The sequence below is a fragment of the Pezoporus flaviventris genome, unplaced genomic scaffold (genome assembly GCF_033815535.1).
Source record: "Pezoporus flaviventris isolate CSIRO_AGI_PZ_B2104156 unplaced genomic scaffold, CSIRO_AGI_Pfla_v1 ptg000107l, whole genome shotgun sequence".
NCBI lineage: Eukaryota > Metazoa > Chordata > Aves > Psittaciformes > Psittacidae > Pezoporus > Pezoporus flaviventris.
Window position 1 is genome coordinate 1,371,795 of NW_026892655.1, and position 16,724 is coordinate 1,388,518.

General features: G+C 49.4%; 2 protein-coding genes across 4 annotated transcripts in view; one reads left to right on the plus strand and one right to left on the minus strand.

Moving 5' to 3' along the window:
- The window catches only part of SKAP1 (src kinase associated phosphoprotein 1), a 140,693-nt gene that overhangs the window by 107,724 nt on the left and 16,245 nt on the right, over nucleotides 1-16,724 (minus strand). For all 3 annotated transcript variants that reach the window (XM_061477733.1, XM_061477730.1, XM_061477732.1), the window contains one exon: nucleotides 3,592-3,708. In XM_061477733.1, coding sequence (XP_061333717.1) covers nucleotides 3,592-3,708 — 117 coding nt within the window. The remainder of the gene's footprint in view (nucleotides 1-3,591; nucleotides 3,709-16,724) is intronic.
- ATP5MC1 (ATP synthase membrane subunit c locus 1) overlaps nucleotides 1-16,724 on the plus strand; it is a 254,377-nt gene that overhangs the window by 1,036 nt on the left and 236,617 nt on the right. The gene's annotated exons all lie outside the window — the stretch shown is intronic.

A 16,724-nucleotide genomic window follows, 5' to 3' on the forward strand; every position in this document is an offset into this window, starting at 1 on the left:
GGACCCCCCCTTACATCCCTCAGCATCACTCCAGCAGTGTGACCCCCCCTACATCCCTCAGCATCACTCCAGCGGTGTGAACCCCCCCTTACATCCCTCAGCATCACTCCAGCAGTGTGACCCCCCCCTTACATCCCTCAGCATCACTTCAGCGGTGTGAACCCCCCCTTACATCCCTCAGCATCACTCCAGCGGTGGGACCCCCCCTTACATCCCTCAGCATCACTCCAGCGGTGGGACCCCCCCTTGCATCCTTCAGCATCACTCCAATGCTGTAACCTCCCTGCATCCCTCAGCATCACTCCAGTGGTGTGACCCCCCCCTTACATCCTTCAGCATCACTCCAACGCTGTAACCCCCCTGCATCCCTCAGCATCACTCCAGCGGTGTGAACCCCCTGCATCCCTCAGCATCACACCAGCAGTGTGACACCCCCCTCCCCAGCACCCTGAGCACCCACCCACACAGCACGCATCCTGCCCAAACAAATTTGTGCCTACCTGCACCACACGTTCTGCAGGACCACTCACAGCCCCGATGGCCCTGCACGCCCACCTTGCGTAATGGACCCTGCACAATGGACCCTGCATACTGAAAACACTCCTGCGTTTTTAAATCCTGCACTTTCAAAGCAATTCATTCCACATTTTGGAAGTGATTCCTTAAAGGCTGGAAGTGTGTAGGAAGTACAGTGGAAAATGCAAGCAGGGTACTTCAAGCAGGGAAGCACGTGTCCTTCAGAACACTACACAGTTCAGGGAGAAAGGGCATGGTTCTCCAGAGCACCAAGAGAGAACACAGTGCACCTTGGAAGAGAAGAGCACATCCATCCCATACTGGGCACAGGGTGGCTGGAGCCTAGCATGGACCAGACAAGAAACTCCATAAGAAGTTTACAGGCTTCTCCCCTGGAGCCAGCTATGGACAAAGCTCACGTTGGTGCTTTGTTGTTTCCCTACCCATTTCTGTGTATTAGAAGGCCAAACATGAGCAAAAGGGGCCTTCTCCAGAACACATTCCTGTCACTGGGAATTATGCTCCCTTCCTTCCATATGCTAACCTCTGCAATAGAAAACAAGAGTACATCACTGCTGAAGCTGTTGGGACACAGCAGCGCAGTCAAGAGCCAGGCACGGGGCAGAAGCCACAGTGGTCCTCACCCCCTTCATCTCCACGTGGATCCAGGCTCAGCATCCCTCCAGCAATGGGTAAGATGCTCTGCAATGATCACAGAAGCCCCACTTCAAGCCGTATTTAGTAGTGCTAAACACTAAGAGGTGCAACTCCCACCCCTCAGGATGCTTTGGGATCCATCCTCAGTAAAACTAAATGAACACACACTGGCAAACCCAGTGATTCCCCAGTTTAAAAGACAAAGGCTTCAAGCTGTCTGAGTACATTACATGGGAAGGGTCTCCTAAGAAATACTTATCATTCTAACAGTACTTAGTGGTTCCACGGTGCCTCCCAGCACTGTACAAACATTAGCTTCTTAATCACTCATTAGGGACGATCCTATAGAGCTGGGCCATGCCTCATTGAGTAAAGTCATCCCCAACCCGCTCAGTTCCTCTTGCTTCCTCCAGGGACAACTGGGAAGGTTCTCTGACTCCTGTAAGAAGCTCAGAGCCTGTTCCACGTGAGCGGTGGTGGTGGCATTCCCTGCCTCCAAACTTTCCCATTTTGGATAGCAAGGAGAGGTAAAAGCGAGCATCACCCCAGTCAGAGACCTTCCTCCTTTAGAGCCTTGCATTATGGAAGCTGGGGATTCAGAAAGTTAGGGGAGGGAGGACATAGGAGCCTTTAACAGTGCCATGGGCTTGCACCTACGGCCATAACCTCTTGTTGTTGCAAACCAGGGCTGTAAAGGGATGGGGAAAAGCCACAGGAATGCTAAGTATGTTCCCACAATCGGCCAAGTTCTTCTCCTGCCCTCAGCTACATGGATTCCCTCGAGCATCAGCCACCCGTGCTGCATGAGTGGAGCAGCTTGCTCCAAGCATCATCCACCCTGGCCTTGAGCACTGCCAGGGATGGGGCAGTCACAGTGCCCCCACAAAGGGGCCCAGTAAAAGCAGAGGTTCGCCCAGCTCAGAGAAGGCAAACTTGGACCATGATGAAAACCAGTCCATGAAAGTCTTAGAACTTTCTGCTTTTCCCACAAGGATGTTCTAATCAGGAGTCAGGCCTGTCTGACACTGCCTTTAGCTTGTCCAACGTACTGATTTCAACTCTCAAGTGACTGATTTCATACTTGTTAAAAGAGATCATTGCACTTTCTATCGTCAAAGAAGCAAGCAAAGAAAACACGCCAAAAACCCAGAGTAAATCATCACAGACATTCAAACTCCCAAAGGAAACCCCAACCCTGATCCATCCCCATCCAACTGGCAGACATCAAGAAAACCCCCTTGTGGCAATGCCCCAGCAAACCATGGCAGGGCAAAGAAAAGGTTCCAAACCCTGGGTTTGGCCTTTTCTCCCTTTACTCTGACTCCTTCAGACTACCCACAGCCTCATCCACACAGCCAGAACTGCTCAACTTGCATCCAGACCCAATATACGGCGCTGCTGTTACTCAGGACTCTCCCCCGTTTCCAAGAACTAACACCTCATTTGAATGCAGCTGCTCCCAGTGCCAGCTTTTCCCCCTCCTTTTTGTGGTATGGCATTTTTCCTGTGTTAGCCATCTCCTATTCACCCCTCTGGGCATCCTTCCACGGAGCCTGAGCCTGTAAACGACCAGGGATGCCAAGTGTTTGCATACCTTGCAACTGTTATGTCAAGCTCTGCCCCTTGGAGCTGCCAAAACCCACCACTGTGAGGTAGCAAAGCAAATACCTCCTTCGACAAGCTTCATAAACATGCCAAGAGAAACCCTAGACCATAAAGACGTTGCTTGCCCAAGGAGGCCAAGCTTGAGGTCCTCCGCACCCTTTCATGTCCCATCTGTTCTCCTTGTCGCACGTTCCCCATCTGCACTCTGCGTAAGCGTGTTGTGTCTGAGCACCCAGACTATTTAGTGCAACCAATCCCAAACTCCACACCTCTTTTCATGCTGCAGCTGCCACCGGACCAACCCGGTCTCTGATCAGCCAAAATGAAGATATTTATGTTATGGCATAAAGCAACACATGCAGCAGATAGGCCTGGTGTTCTGCATCGCACAAAGGAGCTGGCTTTGGTGCCCATCAGCTCTTGCAGCCTTGTCCCAAATAAATCCTCAGTTCTTTGCGTTCCTGACTGATGGTTACAGATTCCTAACAAGAAGAAATACACCAAAAGCTGCACGTTGCTTTGGGAAACACAGCCACCAGGTCAAACTCTGCTCTTTGCCATCACTGTTGCCAACCCAAAATAGAACAAGCAGCTCCAGTTTGCAGCAAGACGTTCACCAACTACATTCAACTTCAGCAATCCTAAACTAACCCCAGGATCACCAGAGCATTTTGTGGTCCTTGACAAAGCAGGTACCAGCCAACAATAAAAACTCACAAAAACCAGCTCCTGCATTGTGACAAGGAAATGAGACCTGATAACACTTCTCATTATCTCTTCACTCAAGGACTTCAAAAAGCATCTAGGACTTACCATCATCCTGCAAGTCCGATGGAAGTGAAGCATCAGACGTCATGGAAGGGGCAAAACCCCAGCTCTGATTTTCATCACAACTGTCCTGTCCAAAGCCAGCATCACACTGATCCTCTCCTAGAAAGAGAAGGGGAGCCTGAGTTCAGTGAAGAGGACACATTCTTCACCCCAATCTTACTGCCCACCCTGTGACACAGATTTCCTCCTGGTTCCCACCTTCCACTGAAGTCCTCTACAAAACCCAAACCCAGGTTCGTGTGTTTAAGGGCAGATTCATCATTTAGGGTCATGGTGGCATAGCAAGAAGGCTCATGCTGGATGTGTGCGGACTTCCCACCCAGAGGGTGTACAAGGAGGAGGCTGGAAATACCAGTCTTGAGGCCAAACTACCAGAGCTAGGTCCAATTCTGTTCTTGCTCTCAGTACATGAGCTCTGCATAACGAAATCATCCATCTGTGAAATGAAGGACTACGCTGCTTCGCTAGAATGAAGACTCGTCCTACGCTGTAGGAAGGAGCTTTGAGGTCCCTCCTTGAGGAACAGTAGGGAAAGAAAGATTGACTCCCTATGACAAGCAGTCACATATGTCTGAGCGGGGAGGCAGGAGCTATTACCTCCCCATCCTTGAGGTTACATTGAATGTTTGCTAGGGAATTTGCTCCTGATATTGGATTTTATGCAGAAGGCACTTAGAGGCTCCAGTGACAGATGTTAATATCAAGGTTTAATATGAATGGAGTGCAGCTAGCCTACCTGTAGAAGAAACTACTCCTCACCCTAAACAAAGCCCAAAAAGTGGTCTTTCAAGCTTTTGCCTTCCATTTCCTGAATACACAGAGCCCAGGCTGCTGATAACAGAGCTGAAGACAGCTGCTTACTCATTCAACACACAACAAACAGCAAGAAGGGCGGGTTTTCAGCTGATGTTAATTGTGCTCAAGCACTAAAGCCAAGTTTTATCTCAGCAAACAGAGGAGCTGTGCCCCACAGTTTCAATCAAGCACTGATGAAAGGGTACCAAGGCCTGGAACAGAGGTTTACAACGCTCGTCCTCCCACCTGAAAACACACTGGAGACACTGTTAAGTCTCCAGCTGCACAAAGATGCAACACGATATTTGGGATGCGGTTTACTTCCAGCAATCCCAGTTGGAGCCTTCCCTCCCTTGCTCTTGGGTGGGAAGCTCTCAGAGACCCCCGGGCTCCTGCATTCAAGGGCACAGTTTCAGTTCTCAATCCTTCCCCAGAAGGAGCAATGTGGCTGTGAAGAGCATCACACCCCCAGGCTCAGCTCCATAAAACACCGATCACAGCGGGTACCACACAGCCTCTTGCTGCTGTGCTAAGCCCAAAGCTCTAGGAAAAACTGATGGGAGATTTGGCTTCAAGCTTAACCAAAGGTCTATGGGGGGCAGCGACAGAACAGAGGGGTCTCTGGCAGTCCACCCTTTAGGCCATTACAGGTTTCCTTAGAGGGGAAAAGCCCGGAAGTAATCCAATCTTTTCCCAGCTCTGCCTGCTTCCAGCAGCCATCCCAGCACACAGTGTGGAACATCGGATGATGGGGAAACAGGGAATTCAGAAAAGACCTTTTGGGAAGGCGCATCACTCAGCATTGCTAACCTCAGGCTAAGAAGAAAGCTGCCAGTCCCTGGCCCAAAAAGGCAGCCTGTGATCCTTCTGCAGGATCAGACCTCAGCAGACAGGGTACTGCAGACAATGGAAGGCTAATGGAAGTCTTCCACCCATCACAGCACGTTCCTCTGCTCCAACAACCTGGGGCTCATGCACGTGCCTCCACACGGAAAACAACAACGAGGGGTTAAAAAACAGAGACTGAAATCCCTGCTCCAGTGGCGGTGGGAAGCAGAGCGCAGCCGGGAGCGCATCGCCGACCGCCCTGACCTTGGAGCAGCCATTGCAGCACTTGGCTTGGTGGCGTGGGACAAGGAGCTGCTTCCTCCCTGCTTTACTGCTGGGCTTTTTCGCTCCTCAAATCAAAAGGCTCCAAAAAGCCTCTCTAAAACACCTCTCCCCAACAGCAAGTGGGCAGCACAGGAGAAGCCAGCGTTCACCACAGCAAGGAGCCTTCCCTTGTGCCGTGCTCCGCTCTCTGCACTTTGGCTCCTTTCAACCCAAAATGCACCATTTTCCAGCACAGCCCGGGGTTACAGGTGTCCATGGAATGAGGTGCAGGTGCAGGATCATTGCAGTAATGAGTAAACTGCTCCTGCTTTCCAACTAGCAGGAGGCCGCACAGCTCCCACACCCGTGCGTGCCTGCACTAAGCTATTTGGAACAAGAACAAGGACCCAACCAGGGAAGTTACCCGCAAGAATAAGTCAGTGCCTTTCTACAGTGACTTATGGAACAGGTGAAGCTGGTACAGGCATCAACCACAGGTCTCTGCTTTGGTGGATGATGCATGAAAAAGCACACAGGGGATGCTCTCACCACAAATAGGCTCCTTGCTGTCCCTACACAGGAGTGGAGACCTGGTCTACATGCCCATCACACACCCAGGCTGCAGGATGCACATACATGTATCCTACCAAGCACAGCTGGACTCTGCTGCAACACAAATGAATACAACCAAAAGCATTTTGTTTGGTTCAGTATGAGGGATATCCTCAAACACCACCCTCTAGTTTTAGTAACAGAACAGAAAAAGAGACCAACAAAAGCTCTGCAGACATAGCTCCTTAAAACACAGCCTACCGCCTTCCCACTTGGATTTGCATTACGAGGACTTGTTGTGCTTTAATCCCCTTCTCCATAAAGTTTATGGAGCAGCAACAGTTGAGGCCAAGCAAAATAAACAACCAACAACTTGTCAGGGGCCAAGCGATTGTTAGAAAGGAAGCAAAAACTCATTAGCTTTTAATGAAAACACAGGGAATAAAACACAAAGAGCAGAGAACCCCAGCAAATAATTACCCTGCACCTGACGCGATGCTGCGCTCGCTTCCCGCTCCGATCCGCAGCAACATTCCCCAACTTAGCACTCTTTGGAGCAGGAGCAAAAAGCAGGATTGACTCTAAGGGAAAGAGCAAGAGGTTTCTGGGGCTTGCACCTCATCCAGGGGATCCCTGGGCATGGTTTGGCTACCCCCAAGTGCCCAAATACTCAACTTGCTTCACGATAGTTGTGGCACAGGGGGAAAGAAGATGAAATTATGCCAGCTTTCAGCTGGCTGATGTATTGTGGAGAAACAGCTTCTTGCACAGCAGCAGAAAGAGGGGCTTGAAGGCGTTTGCTGTAATTAATACGGATACCCTGCTTCTACATAGCAAACCTCAGAGGGGACAGATGGTGTCTGTGGTGTCCCCAGTGTTAGAGGGGTGGCAGTTCAGAGCAGTGCCCTGGGACAGCAGCGGCAGGCACGTGGCATCAGCTACACCAGGTCTCTGCAGGAGCCATGGACATCACCGATCTGGCTCTGGCAGACCCCTGCATTGCAGAAGAAGAAAGCGATCAAGAGGAGAATGAGGAGAACCTAATGAAGCATTCAAGCAGCACAAGGAGGACCTGCAGCAGAAGGAACACACTGTTGCTTCCTTCTCCACAGCCTTGAGAGCACAAACTGCTCTCTGCAAGGAACGGAATAACCTGAACCTTCCCTTCCTATTTGCTCTGGGGCTTGCAACGCTGCAATGTAAAAGTAAGAGCCCCATCTCTGCCCTGGCATCGCTGCAGGACCCACCAAATACCAGGACTTAGGGTAAAGGACAGAAAAACCTCAGTTCAGGTTCTGGGTTTCCTATAGTTCTGCAGTGCAGTGCCAGAACATGCCTCCATGCCCATTTCCCCTTGTGCAGGAGAGGGGCAGTGACTCTGTTTAAGGCTAAAACCTCTTGTTGAAACCCCAAAACCCAAGCTCTTCCCCAGGACAAGAACTGCCAAAGAAGTTTCCTGTCTTTAAGCTGCCGTCCGCCTCTCCTGGTGGGGGCTGGAATGCTGGATTAATGCATCCTGGCACACACAGGAAGAGAAACAATCCGAATAGGTGAAAGGGCTTTGTAGCAGGAAAAAAATCATCTCCAGTAGCTTGTTAAGGGAACTGCAATTAAGCTTTACTTTGCATTCAGTGAAGGCCTTTATCTGGTACCCTGAGTTTCATTAAGCATCTTTTTAAAGCAGAAGAAAAATCAATACCGAGCGAGTTCCATTTACACTTTTATGATAAGCTCGTTCATGCCAAAGCGGAAGTAAAATCCCCAACTCCAGTTAATATTCAAGGAAACGAAGTTCCTGCTTTAAAGTAATGACTCCTCAGCATCATGCTACAAATAAAGGTCTCTGAGCCAAATCCCATCTGCCTTCATGCTCGACAGTGTTAATATCCCTACATTTGCAGGGACTAATTTAGAAGTAATGCATTTCCCAAAGCAGAGCTGTAAAAGTATTATCAATACTATGGTTTAATATCCCTCACTACAATCACTTGCTGAAATTATGGAGAATCACATGGAAACACATCAACAGAGACGCACCCACACAGTAAGCACTGCTCACTTGTAAATAGATTATAGTTTAGCCTTTGTAATGTAGTTACAGCTCTGTCAACGTTGCCATTATAAATTATATACCTTTTTAAACACATTTATGTGCTAGGAAATGTATGATGTTTCTTTTTTTGAATGCTTTAAAGGCTTCGCTGGCTCCTAAGCACCCATTTGGCTCTGTGTGGTTAGTCCTTGTGATTAATAAGTGAAGAGCTGAGGTTTTGGGCGACGCGGATGCTCTGCACCTTCTTCATTCAGACTTGTAGCACCCGGGCCCAGATAATATTCCATCTGCTGAAAATCCCATGGTTTCTATTGCACATCACTAGGACACACATACACGTCCATCCCGGGCTGTACCCATAGCAGTACTAACAAACTACAGGAGAAATTCCTGTATCTACGGATCTCAAAGTGGTTTCCCCCCTCAGAAACTATTTTCTTGGCTGTGGAGACCAGGCACAGGAGGAAATAACTTTGTCCCTGGCTCTCGAGGCAGACAAGGCCATGGTGAGAGCAGGACCCATCCCTGCTTAGGCTGTGTTTTACCAGCAGGACAGCTCTGCCTCACGGCAGCGGGGTCAGGAGCAGAGCGAGGGACCTCCTTGTGCACAGGAGGAGCCGATCCATCACTGGGTTAGAAACATCGACCCGAACAGGTCTTGGCTGCCTGACAAGTGAATCCGGTCCAAGCCCCATCTTGTTCGCTCAGTAGCCGGGGTTTCTTCGCTAATTACATGGAGTCAAGCAAATTAATAGGCCACTAAAACTGCCCCTGCTGTTGAAAGCGAGCCGGAAGGAGGAAGCTCTTTGCGGCGGGTTGCGGGTGCAGTGAGCGCGGGTGCCCAGCAGGTCGGGCTGCAGCTGCGGCATCAGCCCGCGATGGGCCGCAGACTTCCCGGGAATTCATCAGGCAGGAGCTGGATAACACGAGCGCAGCCTTCCTGAAGCGTGCCGAGGGGAAAAGAGCAGCTTTCTGGGGCGAAAAACCTCCTTTTGTAACGGGAAAAAAAAAAACATAATTCTACTTAAAAATCCAAGCCCTACAACGGGTCCAAATAGAGAAATATTTTGTGACACTGAAGGGAATTCAGGTTTTGCAACTCTCCGCTTCCAAAGCGGGATGAGATGCTCCAAACAGACTGGGGTTAGATTGTTTCCTCTCCCTGCCACATGGCAAAGAAACTGCATGCTCATAGAACCCAGTCGGTGCCCTGGAAGCGATCCCTTCCTAGGCTTCCATCTGAGGGGCAGAGACAGAAACGGAACGCTTCCCACAGCCGATTATGGGGTCATTTCTAAGAGGAAAAAAGCAGCTCCAACAGAAAGCCCCGGTCCTGCTCCCAGCCCAGGAAGCAGCCCCACGAGCACCATTCCATGAGTTCCCATAACTTCGGCAGGGCTGCTTGAGGACAGCTTCTCATGAAGCCAAATAGCTGAGGAGGCTTGGGGGGGGGGGGATTAGATACCCCCCAAACCCATGAAGACAAGAAGCTGCTGAGCATCTCTCCCAGGACTCTGTGTTTTCTCATCCCCTGCCAGCCCTCTCTGTCATTCCCCAGCTGAGCTCCCCTTTTCTCCCTGCCTCTTTGCTCTCTGCCTCCGTCCCCCTCTTGACTTCCTCCCTCCGGCTCCTCTCTTGCAATCCTTGGCACCCTTTCAGTGAAGGCGCTGCACTTTCTGCTTCTCAAGTGGGCAGCAGCTCCACGGCGCAGCTGCCTGCCAGGGCAAGGCAGCGCATCGCAGCCTGGCTGGGAACAAGCCTGAAACCCAGAGCAGCAGCGGATTCCCACGGGATGTAAACAAGTAAACAAGATTTATCCCTTCTTTTATGCCCCAGTAACACATCAGTGAAGCACAAAGCCCGGCCCAACGCGAGCAAAGTCAGCCTAAAGCTACCGATGCTTTGTGTCTCTGGCCAATAAGAAGTTATCCTTCATGAGCCTCTTTGAAGAGAGAAGGTCTTCGGTTAAAGGATGGGGATACTGAGGCAGAGGGAGGTGACAAATCTGCGCTTTGGTTCATCTTCCAAAGCACCAGCTCTGCCAGAAACACAGGACTGTGCAAGTCCAACAACTGACAAAGAGTTCTGCAAACACAGCCTAGGATCTGAATAAAAGACGTCAGCATCATCGGTACCAAAAAGGAGACCGCAAGCCAAAGGGGTTTGAGTAATGGCCATTGCAGTGTCAGTAGGTTCAGTGTATTTTCTTAGCCAAAACCCTTCCAAGCAAACAAGGGATAAACAGAACGAACCCATGAGGGAGCTGGAGCTTAGCAAGCACATTCCAATGACAAGACACAAGGAGGCTGTCTTGCCCGTATCTGCAGCATTCCACTGCTAAGAAAAAATAAGTCCAGGCAGTGAATGCAAAGGCAGAAGCACACAGCACAGCCATAGGCACTCCAGGGACTGGAGAAAATGCCCATTAGGCATTTATGATAATGCAAAGGATGATTTTACAGTGATGTTTCAGGATGGAGGCTGCCTAAAGGGCAGAATTACTACTTTGTAGATGATTTGGATGGAGTTCCTGCTCTACAAACCAAAGCAGAGCAGAAGTCATGGTGGGAAGAGCGGGCAGAGAGGCTCAAAACTCCTGATCTGAACCAGCTGAAGGCTTGGAAGAGCCAGGAGTCAGGATCCAGCCCTGCACTCCCAGCCCTGCTCCTGCTACAGGTGCAGAGGGCACCCAGTTCCCTGCTCCCCACAAAGGCTCAGTGGTACACAACAGGGCTCCCAACCACCTCCACAGCCAAAACATAGAGTTTACATCATTTCCCCCTTTTTGTGGGGCAGGAGGGTCTATTACCCCTCTGGGAACGCTCAGGGGATGGCCTCTGTGAACACTCTCCTACGCTAGCCCCAGTGGGACAATTTCTTGCATGTCCTGCTCTGCACAGAACGATGCTTGGGCTCTGTCCATCTCAGCACGTTACAATAACCCCAGAGATTGCTTTATCCCAGCACATTCCTGCTACACAAACCAGGTCAGAAAACACAGAGGGTGCATTGCAGGAGGGCCCGTCTCCAAAGCTGCAACCAGGCCATTTAGACAATCTCATCGATAAAGAGTATTTTATTAACCAACCGAAGTGGGACCAATAGAACCAGTTAACGTTTAACTTGCTGGGGCTCCCCAAACTGCTGGACATTTGGCATTTTTACTGACTTCTTTTATAGCTTCTTTATGGTGCAATGCTTTATTCTTCAGCATGCTCTGAAGGGAGGGAAGCACAGGACACTGCCAAATGTGAGCCAAGGTGTTACAGGTCAGATGGGGTTCAAAGGATGACGGGTGACTCAGTAACTTGAACACCTGGACTGATGAAGTAGAGATGTCCAAGAAGAACCTACTAACCCAAACCAGGAAACTGCCCTCAAGTTTAAATCAAGGGTCTGGCTTTAAAGAGTACAAAAAACCCCTCCACCTTAACCTCATTCTTCTCAATAGAGGTCATGAAAGCTTTGACATGAACTGCAGCAGAGTACAATCAAACTGGAGCTGCTGTTACCTGCTCTTTAAATCCTGTTATAAACCGTGCAACTTCTTCATTTGTTCCAAGGAAAGATGATAACAGTAAACCTGACTTACCTCTTTCTAATCAAATGACATGTTGAGTTTCGGAAGCTTTTCCCATCTCCCCTCATTTCATGCAATGAGCAGGACCCCCCCAGTAAAAGTGCCTATCATTTTCAAGAAACCCGGGGATTTTAAGAGATTTTAAAGCTTCATAATAATCCCAGCCTGGTTTGGGCTGGAAGGGACCTGAAAGCTCCTCCAGCTCCAACCCCTGCTACAGGCAGGGACACCTTCCATAGAGCAGCTTGCTCCAAGCCCCTGTGTCCAACCTGGCCTTGAGCACTGCCAGGGATGGGGCAGCCACAGCTTCTCTGGGCACCCTGTGCCAGCACCTCAGCACCCTCACAGGGAAGAGCTTCTGCCTAAGAGCTCATCTCAGTCTCCCCTCTGGCAGGTTCAAGTCATTCCCTTTGTCCTACCCCTACAGGCCCTTGTCCAAAGCCCCTCTCCGGGTTTCCGGGATCCCCTTTAGGCACTACAAGACCATTATAAGGGTTTCTGGTTTGAACACTTGAAATGCAATAGCAGCGGTTTCAAAGTTGCACAGAACTTCGCGTTTTCCTAGCTAGATACGTGAATAAAATCGCAGATCCACCTCCACGGGGCCCTGCCCACAGCACAGACGCCTGCCTCCTACCTATGACGTTTTCCCAAGCAGAGCAGTCTGTTCTCTCCTCTCACCATTCCTCGCCTCCAGAACACGCAACAATACCTTACGCAGCAGAATAATTCATGAGCCTGTGTAAAAGCAAAGCCGTGCAGCTGCTCGGAGCCTGCACAGCTCCGAAACGGGAGCGATTTCAACACAAAACCCTGTCTCTGCACAGATTGCTTTGCCCACAATATAACACAGGCGCGCTCGGAGCTGCAGGAAGCAAAGCTTCAGCGCTGATAAAGGGACCTGTCACAAGTGTTGATGTTAAAGCCTTGCTTTGGGGAAGTTCAAGCGCACACGCCTGAGTGTGGATTTTAGTTTTCATTAATTAGCTCTGCCCCACACAGCACCCAAACGCAGCTCGGCCCGGGGAAGGCATTCTAACACGAGCTGGTTTGTTTCCCCTTTGTCTCTTCCATGTTATGACATCCCCAGGGTTGTAGCTGGCACTCGTGTTTAGAGAGCGGGGGAATTCCACGCATGGTGAGAGAACAGATATTCTACCAGTACCTTACAAATATTGGCCATTGGATGGTTTTTTCCCCTGTGCGCTTTCCAACACATCATAAATCTCGAGGAGGTTTCTGTGTTTGAACCCTGCTCACCATGGAGCTGGAGCCTCTTGGCATGAGCGCAAAGAGGGGGTTTTATAAATACAACTTAGGGACATCACTGGGCACTCCATTAATTCAGGAACACTCTGCCTCAGCTTCAAAGGGGATCTTTACAGTAAAGATGGTGGTTTTGCTGCTTTAATGATTTGCTACTTGTACTTGTCATAACTACACGGAGCAAGCATGCCACGCCAGGGAGCAGCGGTTTAGGGAAACGCGCGGTTCCGTCTCCCATCCAGCTCCGCTTCAGTTCAATTCAATAGATTTGAGGCTTTATGTAGAAAAGCTACTTCATAAATCTAACACTTGAGGCCTTTGTCTAGTGCCAGTTAATGAAAGCAAGCTCCATGCACGCCTCGGATGTGCACACACATACCTCGGGCACTGCTACAACATCCAACCCCGAGACTAACCGCTGACCCAGAAAGTCTCCACATCCGAGCCAAAGCGAGTGGGGCTGGGAGAGGTAAAATGATACACACTTCATCTGAATACTACACACTGTAAGTGAGCTACTAAGACTTTCCACTCTGTTACTCACCTAATCCTCTTACAGACATGAAGGCTCCGAATTTTTAAGTCATGCTTAATCCTGGCTTACTCCTGACCCCATCTCCCTCCCTACACATCTATATTGCTCCCAGCTTCAGGGAGGTGACATTCCCATCCACAGAGATGGGAGAAGCAGTAGATCAGGACCCAATTCCTGCATGCATCTGGCAGACATCCTGGTACTTGAAACACATTTATTGAGTCACTTTTCCTACATTTCATGAATTGGAAGAACCATCCTCACACTCTCGCACGTTTAGATGACTTATGAATATTTTAAGGGCCACAACTAGGCAGCAAATACACACAGCACTTCAGAGAAAACCATTTGGGATCAATTTCTGATGGAAAACCAAAAGTTATCGTAAACCCTATGAAAATAAATCTGGGTTTATTCATCTAGTTCAGGCTGTTTTCTTCAAAACGAGATAAAGAAAGTCATTGCCTCCAACTGCACCCACAGTGAGTGTTTAAGCATGAGTACCTGTAAGTTAAGAGTAACCCTGAACAACTTGGTCCGGTAGAAGGAGTCTACTAGTGGGTGGAACTACATAATCTTAGGGTCCTTTCCAACCCAACCCATTCTCTGTGCAGTGCTCTGCTAAGGGGACACCCCCCAGAAGGAAGGCCCAGGTACCCCACAGGAGGACTGGGGGGGCCAACTCTTTGTCAGCCCCAGGCTAGATCCCTCGGTGGGAGGGCAGAGCCACATTGTCTCCATCTCCAAAGGTCTGCGTCTCCAAGCAGAACATTACTTGTGCTTTGAGTACCTCAAAACACTGTCCAGACATCAATGGTTTCATTTGAGGACATTCAAATGGCCTCTCCCAGTGACCATGTCTTGTTATGCTTGCCCGTCTTTACATGTCTTTTGGGTTTGGGAATGGAGAAGCTGAAACACAATAATTCAGCCCAAAGTCCCATTCCAGCAGAGCCAAACTTCCAGCCCTGACGCACAGCTCTCATTTAGCCACACACGCACCCTTTCCTTTTCTAATCCTCACTTCTGCATTGCTCCCCGTCCCTCCATTCTCTTCCCAAATACCCCTCTCTTTCCTCCCTTCTCTCCTCCTCTTGGATTCCCTTGCAGTACCCCAGAACGGCCTCACGCTGCTCCCTCAGACCATTCGTTTCTTCAGAATCAAAGCTGTTGCAGAGCATTTCCTCTGCACTGAATTATGAGAAGAGATGGAAACAGCAACAAGGAACCTGGGGGAGGGCTACAAGTGACCCAGGTCCTCCCCGGGTTTTCTTTGCCAACTCTGCTTAGCTCACTCTCCACAAAGGGGAGGTTGCTGCAAGACAGCAAGGGCAGGCACGCAGGAAATATATTAAGTGTATAAAATGCTTTATATAGGCAGTCAGCCCTCCTCCGAAAGGAGGCATGAGTCACCCTGGGACTCCGTTCAAAGAGCACCTAAAGAACAAGGCAAAACTAACTTGCACTTACACGCTACAGTCAACAGCATCACTTGGTGCATACGAATCGGGCACAGCAAAGCTTCCTCTGTTCAGATACATCTCTCTCAAACCACTCTTGTTTGCCTATGCTCCCATTTCATATCAATCTCTGCTTGCTGGGAAGTAGCAAGGCCAATTCTATTCATTTCAGCCAACCCTGGAAACCAGAAGGTTGGAATGGATGGATTTTGGTCTTCAGGGGGATTTCAGCACAGCACTGAGTTCAAGGCGCTCAGATGTGGTCACAACTTGTGCTTACCCCCTTTAGTAAAGCTCTTTGTATCACAAACCTGCTTAGAAGAAACCTTTTCCTTTGTCACATCAGCCTGTTATTTCAACAGCCAACTGATACCTGGACTTTGCAGCTCTCTTATCAAGATAAGGCACATGAGATTTATTCCCTTCAAATCAAACCCCACATTGTAGTTCTGTGGCTCTTTTTCCATTCAGACGCACCAACTTCTCATCACCACCTCTCCTTTCTCCAGCAAGGGATCAGAAACTGGAGTTGAGGCTCTCAAAGTGGTGCCCAAGCCCATGTTTTCACTCCCCGATTGCCCTGTTTCCTTGGCATATTTTCTTCCCAATAGCATTAGTTGCCATGAGGACCTGGGGACACATGTAGAGACACCTCCGCCCCTGAAGACCCAAATACCTACACAGTAATGCCTAGCAGGGATTTAAGCAAGCTGGGCACTTCATTTGCAAATCCATACACAGTTCTACAAACCAATCTTCCTAATATTACTAAGGCTTCCAAGTCTATCAGAGAAGAAAGACTGTTTCAAAAGAACAAAAGCATCCCTCCTCCACCCTAGAAATTGCATGAACTTTCAAAATTTAAAGCAAAAAATCTCATTTTGAGCCCTTTCATGTGTTCCAATCCTCTCCCTTTTCTCATTCTGAACACAGCTGTCTGTTGTACTTTCTCAAATGATGCCAGATGCTGGGTTCATCAACCAAAGGCATGAAAACAAAGGTTTGAAAGCAATTAGAAGCACCAAGGCTGCACCGAGGCTCCTATTAAAATGTGATAACACTGTTCTAGTGGGAATTGCAATGCCGCTGCATTTCTGACATTTCTGTGCTGCCAGCCAACCAGGATGTGCTGGAAGTGGTCCCTGATTGAGGAGGTAACCTACTGGAATTCATTCCTGGAGTAAATGAAGGATTAGCCGAGTTGGAACACTCCCAAGGGGGTTTATTACAGCCCCAGCTCCCATCCTGTTGGAACGTTGGCATCCTTCTGCCCGTGCTCACGTACCACAACCATTGTGTAAGGAGAAAGGATGAAGCCACTGAACCACATCCTTGGCTGCAGCCTGGTTGTACCCAGCACTCTAAATGACCGATCAGAGCTGAGCAACACCAATTCAATAGAGTCAAAGGAGCTCCAGGTAAGCTCTGAGCAAACACATAGCCATCAATTGGCCCTAACACACAGGAGAACCCAGTGATGCAGCTTGCGACCTGCAGGCACCCTGGGAAGTTTAACTCATCACCCCCATTACTGCAGGAATGAAGATCAAAGTCACAATAGGAATATCCCAGCTTGTGAGCAGCTATACCAAGAGATGGTCGCAGTCCTGACCCATTCGCCTGCACCTGGAGGTGGATTCAGTTTCAAGTTCCCATTAACATGAAGCAATGAGACTGAAGGAAGCTTCCTGCAGGTCACCCAATAGTTTTTGCTCCCAAGTCAATGGCCCATGGGAATCTCCTGCCTTTTGGGAACCTCAGGCCTTTGTCCCAGCCACTGTG